General features: G+C 41.8%; 1 protein-coding gene across 1 annotated transcript in view; it reads left to right on the forward strand.

Moving 5' to 3' along the window:
- LOC120993648 (eosinophil peroxidase-like) overlaps positions 1-7,435 on the forward strand; it is a 39,422-nt gene extending 31,987 nt beyond the window's left edge. The window contains exon 13 of the mRNA XM_040422126.1: positions 7,329-7,435. Coding sequence (XP_040278060.1) covers positions 7,329-7,435 — 107 coding nt within the window. The remainder of the gene's footprint in view (positions 1-7,328) is intronic.
- Positions 7,436-9,860: the final 2,425 nt, after the last annotated feature.

Here is a 9,860-nt window from a genome sequence, read left to right on the forward strand (position 1 = left end):
GGGTTTCTTGGGGTTGGGTCCAGCAGTGTGAATAGTATGGCTTATACTATTGCTTGAGACACCCTTTACTAACCTGGTGGCAGCATAAGGTCAAAAGATGTAGGGAGGGGATCAGACGCACATTTAGGACGGAGAGCTTAAAGGCATACTGTACATGCTGCTGTTCCCTAGCATGAAGGACTTTGCTGGTGCATATCCCTAGGGCTGCGCAGTGTATTCCCAGTTGTACGCATATCATACCTTGAAAAACACTGGTCTAAATTGCAGTGTCTGTAGAGTTGTCAAAGTATAAAGTCAGTTTTCCTTCACCTGCTTCCTTTAAATACAGTTTGTGAATACTGACATCACATTCAGGACTCTGGATTAAAATCTAGTTCTATGATGTTTTATGCATTGGGGTGAACTGATCCGTTTTGAACCATTTGTGAGATCCCCGAAACGGATCTCACAAACGGAATTCAAAACGCCAGTGTGAAAGTAGCCTTAGTTGGATGACAGATTACAGTTACATCCATTATAATTGACTATGATCTCAGAAATTAGAATACAATTCCTCTACATACACACTGCTGATTTATTTGTGTATTTTATCTAAGCTGCTTCTAAATTTCTTGATGTATCTTTAGAGCAGTTATACCTTTGTTTTTCTGATACAGAGCTACAAATCTCCTGCCTAGCTTTCTGACTACCTGCAGGTACCATTAGAGGGCGCATGGGAGTTTACACATGGAACCAACGAGAAGCAGCAGGCAGCTCTCACACTCCCTCTGGTGGTGACTTCAGAGAATGTCATGTTCACTTTTGTAATAATAAATACAAATATTTTGTTTTCTCCTCTCATTTCAAACTCTGCACATAAAACAGTATATACTACAATATAAGACAAATTATTTGCAACACCCCCCCCCCCCACCCTTCCCACCTCCAAGATATAACATTTGATGGTACTGCAAAAAGGGGGGAAAAAAAGCCATTTGCAACAGCAAAAATGATAAACACCTTGTCCGGCCTCTACTAAGTGATGGTTTATCCTCAAGAAAAGACATCGCTAGCCAGAACTACACAACTTTGTCGACCTTGTAGTGAACAGTGTTTGTCACTGCAGCACTGCTTCCATTAACTTCATTGATTTCAATGGGAGCAGCGCTGCAATGATGAGCATTGTCCACTGCAATGTTGGAGGAGCTGTGTAGTTCCTGCGCTGACTTTTGACGGAGTTACCCCCGAACAGCTGATTGTGGGGGTGCAGGACATCCCTTTAAAGAACTGCGTTAAAAATGCCCCTACAGAACTGACTGCTTACATTCTAATAAGGTTTTATCATTGGACTTTATTTACTGCATTGATGTTTTTATGAATTCTTATTTCTTTCAGGTAAAACAAATGAATAATCTAAGAATTTTAATGCCATTCAAGTGACTTGTGGATTTGGCGGTTCTCCTCCTCTGCTATTACAGTTTCTACATATTTTCCTACTTTGACTAGAAAGCTATTTAAATATATACAGTATTAATACATATTACAAAATATTACAAAAATTCCCTTACAAAAAATGTTTCCTTGATTTTTAGACACGTACAGTATGTATAAATACAGTATATTCTGTAATTGTGCCGATTTCACAGAATATACAATTTATTAGGGACTGTCTCTGTCTAATAAACACTGCTGTACACGTGTTTGTGCTTTTATTTTATTTTATTTAGGCTTCACATGTCTGGGAAAACATTTTATTACTTTCATTTACTATTAAGCATACACACAATTCTTGAAACCTTAGGTTGTTGACAGGGTTTGTTGTACCCCCATTCAGTGCATGAACGGCAGTATATGGAAAGTTTATTTTTGTCAGATTCTGTGAGAATCCAGGAGAACAAAAACTATTGTATGTTCCATCAGATGCCATGTGATGGGAGGGATTCTCCGCAAGGCGCTTTTTTTTTTTTTAAGAGTTGATGATTCTACGAATCTAGCCCTGTGTGGTGCACCATATGGAGGATCTGTACACGCTCTGCCATAATATTTTAAAGCAAGTTTATTTAGGGATGCAGCAGGATTCCAATTTGTAACGGGTTCTGTACGTGGATGAGAAAAACATATGTAAGGTTCCCGCTAGAGTTGAGCGAACCTGCCTTTTTGGAAGGTTCGGGTTTAAAGTGAATTCCGTAATGGATTCCGTTCTCACAGAATCCGTAACGTGATTCACTACCAGCATGCCAAACGGAATGCCTTTAGAGGCATTCCGTCATAATCAAAGTGTACCCTCGGGGCTGGCCGTACACTTGTATTATGCGACATGCCGGCATTGAATTACGTGATGGATTCTGTGAGTTCCCACCATTTGAGACACAGACAAATTATTCCTTTGACAAATTAAAAATGAAAAAATTTCAAATCTAGTGTATTTGTGGAATACAAATAAACATGATTGTATGTAAGTCATTTCCTATGAATAATTTAGTGCGGTTTGCCACACTATGAATACCTAGATGCCCCAACACTCGTCATAATACACCCACCCTTTTCAGCTCTTATGGATATACATGGATATGTGCTCATTCAGTAGCATAGACATGGTTAGGTTGTAGAAGCAGGAGAAGAGTGTGGCAGGCATAGAGCACCACAACAATATTCCAATTCTTCTGTGCCTGAACCACCTCATAGCATACGGTATATACAGTACTAGAACCAAGCTCATTACATATGGACAGCACCAGAACCAAGCAGTATTGAGGCTAATTGCTAAATCCGGTTAGTATTTGCCATATAAGTTTATACACTTCCCAGTATGATATTAAAGGGGTTGTCCCCTTGAAAGAGGACCTGTCACCTCTCCCGACATGTCTGTTTTAGTAACTACTTGTATTAACTCTGTGATATCATTTCTAGATGTGCCATTCCTTTATTATCGCTTCTTGAAGAGTCGAATGAGGGTCCACATGGGTGTTACCAGTTAGAGGTGTGTCCCTGGACAGTCTGACACTGGCAGAACTGATTAGATAGAGTCAGACTGTGCGTGGACACATCCCCAACTTGAAACACCCATCTGGACCTTCATTGCAAACTGCTAGTAATTAATTCATAACTTCAAGAAGCAATTATAGGAATGCTACAACAAAAAGTCATAGCAATAGATGCTTCAGAATTATTACAAGGGGGGATGCAAGTAGTTCCTAAAATAGATATGACATTAGAGGTTACAGTTCCTCTTTAAGGCCATGACTATCTGATCGTGGGGGTTTGACGCCCTGCACCCCTGCCAATCAGCTGTTTCAGAGTAGCTCTGTAGTGGACAGAGCTGGTTGCTGCTCTAATTGAAAGGATGAAGCTGTGTAGTTACGGTGCTGGGGCTACATTGAAACAGGGGTGCTGGACCTCTGCTGATCAAACAGTGCTGGTCTATCATGAGGATAGGTCATCACTTGTAAAAAGCTGGATAACCCCTTAAGGACCTCTGCTGTACATGTACGGCAGAGGTCCGGTCCCCGAACATGGTGCCCGCTCGCACGTGCGTTGGGCGCCATAGCCAGGTTTCTGCTATTTTAAATAGCAGAGACCCACGGCACATGTATGCAATCAGCTATAAGGCTGAACGCATACATTTTCCCTTTTAGATGCCATGGTCAAATGTGACCATGGCATCTGCGCAGTCCAGAAGGGGAAGTCGCACACTTCCGCTCTGGTAACAGCATTCCCCGGCTGAGATCGGGGAACCTGTCACACTGCTCTAATAGGCTTAAGCCTCAAGCAGGCTTCAGAGCCTGTTAGATTACTATACCAATACAGGCCACTAGGTGGCAGCATTGTATTGGTATAGTGCAAATGAAGTCTTCAATGATGGCTATATAGACATCAATGAAGACAATGGGCAATCTAATGATTGCAAAATATCAGATTACTCCCACTTGAATAAAACAACTGACTTCAAGTCTCACTCCGACTCTGTGTCAATCCTCTCAATGCAATTCAGTTGTTGTAATGATTGCCAGTTATTGTCACCGAAGGTGACTTAAAAAAAGTAAAAAAAAAAAGTAAAAAATAGTTTTTACAAATATAAAAAAATAAAAGTTCAAATCACCCTCCTTTCCTTAAAATAAAAATAAAACTACTTAAACAATGTACAAAATAAACATCATGGGCATCGCCACGTGCGGAAATGCCCATACAATTAAAATATAACAATATTAATGGCATATGGCAAATGGCGTGACGGGAATTTTTTTGGTAAATTTGCCATTTTTGTCACTTCAACTACCCAATAAAAAATTAGCCCTCACACAGCCCTGTACACATAACTACAAAAAAGTTATAGGGGTCAGAATATGGTTATAATTTTTTAGTTTTTCATCAAAGGTTTTAATTGTTTTTCAGTATTAAAATGCAAGAAAAATTATACAAGTGTGGTATCGTAACCGTACTGACCTGGAGAATGAAGATAACAGGTCAATTTTACCGCATAGTGTACAACAAGCATGTCAAACTCAAAGGCTAACATGGGCCAAAAAAACAAAATTTAAGTTTATGTGGGCCGCATAAAAAAAAATAAAAAAATCGTACATTTTCATAGAACAACATTGTTGTTTCATGACTGCTGACCCCCAACATCCCGTTGCCCAATAACACAAGTGAGACCTAGGTTTGTTGGGTAAGGGCAACGGCCACAGCTTTATTTATTTTAAACATCAAATGCCAGCAAACATATCACCCTGTCAGCTGTTGGAATGTTTCCCCAACAGACAGCTCTACCATTAATAATAAAAGAGTCCGGAGCAACCTGCTCTCAGTAGGCTTCGACTCCCCAAGCCGCCTCTGCACCTTTTACCACTGCACTGTGCTGGCCAGGATGCCCACACTTCTTCTGAAAGACCCTTTGGTCTCAACCTCATCAGTCTGGTCCATGCTCCCTTTGCACAAGACCCCATGCCCCCCAGCACAACACCTCATGACCCCCTTCACAAGACCCTATTCCCCTTTTGTACAACACTCCATGCCCTCTTTGCACAAGACCCCATGCCCCCTTTGCACAAGACCCCATGCCCCACTGCACAACACCCCATGACCCCCTTCACAAGACCCCATGACCCCCCTTCACAAGACCCCATGCCCCTTTTGTATAACACTTCATGCCCCCTTTGCACAAGACCCCATGCCCCTCCTTCACAAGACACCATGCCCCTTTTGCACAACACCCCATGCCACTTTTGCCCCCATATCCCCCCTGCACAAGACCCCATTCACTGTTTTAAAAAACAAAAACAAATTCAAACGACAATATTAGCATTAATATTTACTTTTCTTACCTTGTGAATCTGGTACCCTGCGTCTATAGCCGCAATGGCGCCGTCCGCAGCATGTGTCAGAACTCCTTCAAGGCGGAGCCTGATGACGTCACATCAGGACGTGACGTTGACCTCTGCGCAACTCCATCCTCTCCTGGACCACCTCCACCAGCCTCCATCCTCTCCTGGACCGCCTCCAACTGCTCCTGGACCGCCTCCGCCAGCATCCATCCTCTCCTAGACCGCTTGTCAGCTACTGGACCGCCTCCAACTTTTCCTGGACCGCCTCCGCCAGCCTCCATCCTCTCCTGGACCGCCTCCAACTGCTCCTGGACCGCCTCCGCCAGCATCCATCCTCTCCTAGACCGCTTGTCAGCTACTGGACCGCCTCCAACTTCTCCTGGACCGCCTCCGCCATCCTTCAACCGCTCCTGGACCGCCTCTGACTTTTTTATTTTATCTCCGCCCGCCTCCAGGTAACCAGAGCAATGAATATCTTTGCCGGGCCGCAAAGATATTCATTGCGGGCCGCATGCGGCCCGCGAGCCGCATGTTTGACACCCATGGTGTACAGTATAAAAAAAATTAAAACCAGAATTGCATTTTTTCCCAATTCTACCCCATTTGTAATTTTTTTCCTGCTTCCTACTACATGGTATGCAACCTAAATGGTGCCATTAGAAAGTACAACTTGTCCCACAAAAAATAAGCCCTCATAAGGCTATGTGAATGGAAAAATAAAAAGATTTAGGACTATGGAAAGGCGTGGAGTGAAAAACGAAAAAAAAAGCAAAAATGGAAAATCTCAGGGTCCTTAAAGGGTTAACAATCAAAACTATATGACCCTACAGTACTGCCCAGAAAAAGTCAGCTCAAAATAAACAATGACGCTAGAGACCCCATACACATTAGAGTTCAGTTGGCCAAACCCACTGAATTTGTAAGGATGACTTATCATATATGAGTGGGGGCCTCTCAACTCTCCCTTGACATATAAAGTTGAATTTCAGCGCTCAATCCTCTTGTTCTTAGGCAAGATAAGCCAGTTTCCTGTCACATTCTGCTGCACCAATTGTGCACTTGTATGGAGGACAGACAGAATGGCTGTCAGCTAAACAAACATTCATCTGATTGCTATTGAAGGTGGATGCATACTTTTAGTGACTTACAGGTCTTCTCTAATTGGAAATATTCTCCTTTCCTTTCTTCTCAACGTGATCCAGGCCATTATTAGGACTTCACCTGGGCACTACTCATCTCTGCAGAGTTTTCAGTCAAGATGTTAGAAAACAAAGTCGATTCGCATAAAACTTTGTTCTAATATTGTACGGAGCAGGAGCTCTGTACAGTATTAGAATGTACTGGCTCCGATGAGCCGAAGTTATTGCTTCGCGAAGTCTCGCGAGACTTCGTGTAATAACTTCATAAATGTATTTGTACTGTAAAAAAACATTTCCCGAACTCGGGTTCAGTTCCAAGGTACCACTTGGAACCGAACTCGAATTTGGGAAATGTTTTTTTACAGTACAAATTAATTTATGACGTTTTTACACAAAGTCTCGCGAGACTTCGCGAAGCAATAACTTTGGCTCATCGGAGCCAGTACATTCTAATATTGTACGGAGCGCCTGCTCCGTACAGTATTAGAACGAAGATTTATGCAAATCGACTTCGGATGTTTCATCTGAAGTCGATTCGCTTATCCCTAGAAAACATTCTCCAACTGTACCCCCTTGCATATAATAGTGTCACACACTTTGGACCCTAAATATAATATTGCTACACACTGTGGCTTCCGAATATAATGCTCAGAAAGGCCACGCCTTGCCTGAACAAGCAGGTTCTTAGACCCTGTTCTTTTGCAAAGCTGTTTGCTATTTTATATTTTACCAGGACTGTTCCCTGACTCTGTCTTTAGATTGCTGACAGTCACTGTCTGCCATCACTTAAATCTGTCTTGTGATGTTGTAATAACGCAGGAAGTGCCAAGTAAGTGCCATGTTAGGACCTAGATAAATAGCAACAAAATGTCTTTCTCTGTTCTTACAGGGTTTACTTGGTTTCATGATATTGATGACCAGGAAGAACAGCTATATGGGAACCTTCTGTTCCCTCCTATTTTAAATCGGGGGACCTGTGAAGGGAAGTATACTTAATGTTTACATGTGGGGACCTAAGCACATTGGTGGACTCGGGAACAAGGTAGGTATGCTTGCCTTCACAGGTGTCGCAGGGAGGAGGGAATCCTGGACAATCCCTTTAAAGAATATTTCAGTGTCTGTGCCTTCCTAGACACTTTCCAATAGTGTCTAGAAAGTGGGGCACGGTTCGTCGAGTTGTAAAATGCACCATATTTCTTACTGGCTTGCGCCAGTTTAATGGCCTTTAATAATGGTCCAATATAAGCCAACAATGAATTGGTGTATGTACAAGTGCATAAAGAGATCTTATTAAGCTCCATAACAAAACTTAGTATGCCCCCCCACTATACGTGTGTCAAAAGGAAATGCAGAATACAAAGTACAATTCCTCAGATTTCTGACGCATTTACAATTTTTTTGTTATCTTGAAGAAATTCACCCTTTACCTCACTTATATTCCAACTTTTAGATTGGAATAAATTGTAACAGGTGCTTGATCAGAGGCGGACTGGGAACTTATAGTGGCCCTGGAAAAAAAAACTAAAAGTGGCCCCATGTTGCAGGAGGGTGCAAACCGACAGAAAGCGGTACAACACGCTAGTGCAAAATACCATCCCAGCAGAACCAAATACCATAGTGCAGCACAATATATTTCCCCAAAAGTTGTCCTTCTGTTGGGGCTATCAATAGTTGCCATTTTTTTGTGTGTGTCTGATTAAGATATGAAGCAGGGGGCTTAGGAGATGAGATGCGGGCCACAACAGTTGAATTCAGAGGGCATGTGTGGTTGCTGGTGGGGTACATGAATTTCTGATTCTCACAGTTCTAAGTACCGCGGAGAGCTCATTATCTACCTGGCCTGCTGCAGAGAAGAGGGCTTACAGTAGGTGGCCCCTTGGGCATCACCCAACGGGACATTTCCGTGTAAGGTCTATGGCCAATGAGTCCATGTGCTTGATAAATATGGGGCTCATTCTGAACACCATACTGTAATTCTGAATACATTGATACCAGACAACTGGCATAAATACATTGATGAAATCCACAGCCAATCTTGAAAACCAAGAGGAACTGAAAGCCCAGAAAGCAACAAACCTTTGGAAGCCCCGACAGTGTCAAGTCCCTATTATGATATAAAAATGCACAATCAGTCTGCTAATCAATGTTTCAATAATTTATTAAAGACCATTAACACAGCATTACTGACTTTTAAAAAGAAAACTGCACATTATATCAACAAAATTAAATTAGGTTCACACATAGGTTTTTGGTGATGTTTTACTGCAGTTTTGCATGTTAGTGCCATTTTTTGTACCTGGGTTTTTTGCAGTACAAACGCCAGCTCCAGATGTCAACTGAAGTTCTATGGAAAATATGAAACGCAGTGCACACATTTGTTTTTCTTTTTGTTTAGTTTTTTTGCTTCTGATGTTTTTGTTTTTGTTTATTAGGTGAAATTTTTTGTGTTTCTGCCTTCTTTTCAAAAACACAGCATGGTGGAGCAATTGGCATTTTTGTTTCCACAAGTGGAGGTGTTTGGTGAAGGTGAAGAAGAGGGCAGGGCCAGTGGGCCCAGAACATTTATCTTCTTTTATGCCAGTTTTCAAAAGACTAAAATCGACACTATCTAGGGGCTGGCATAGATTTCAGTTTAGGCACACATACTGCCAGAGGTTGCGCCTAATTTATGATGAGGCATAAGTCTCGTCTTAAATTAGGCGAGCCACAAAAATACACCATAAAACTGCATGTAGGATGGAAGAAAACTTTTTTAGTGAGCAAACAAAAAAGCCACTGCAAATTTGTGTGTGAAAGGGCAATAAGACTTCCTGCATCTGACCAAATCGCAACTTCACAAAATACGGATGCGGTCTGTGTGCATCCTGCAATTTTTGCGGGACCCACTGTAAAAAAGCCCATTCTTGTCCACAAAACAGACAAGAATAGGACAGGTCCTATAATTTGCATGTTTTTTTTGTACCTCTTCTGTGTTTTTGACCCACACTTGGTTTTGGCTCACAATCACTAATGGAAATCATTGAACAAATCACTGAAGTGTGAACTAGGCCTTAGCGGAATTTTTTTCTAAGTGACAAAAATTCCGGTGTCAATGCTTGTGTGTTCTGTGTTTCATATTTCACATAAACCTTCAGCTAACATCTAAAGCTGCAGTTTCCACCCCCCCCCCCCCCCCAAAAAAAAAATGCAGGTGTAAAATCACCACTAAAACTGCAAAAGAGAAAAAAATTCCACTAAAAGCCTACGTGGGAACCCACCCTAATGGAAGTATTCCATCCATATATTTTATAGGCAGTAAGAAAACCCAGAAGTCATTAGGACATATTTTTGACAAGTATTTTAAAGCATGGAGGTTGTATGGGATTCTATGTGCTGCCGTACAATGTTTAATCGGGTGCTATATGTAGGATGCTATTGGACA

The sequence above is a fragment of the Bufo bufo genome, chromosome 3 (assembly GCF_905171765.1).
Source record: "Bufo bufo chromosome 3, aBufBuf1.1, whole genome shotgun sequence".
NCBI lineage: Eukaryota > Metazoa > Chordata > Amphibia > Anura > Bufonidae > Bufo > Bufo bufo.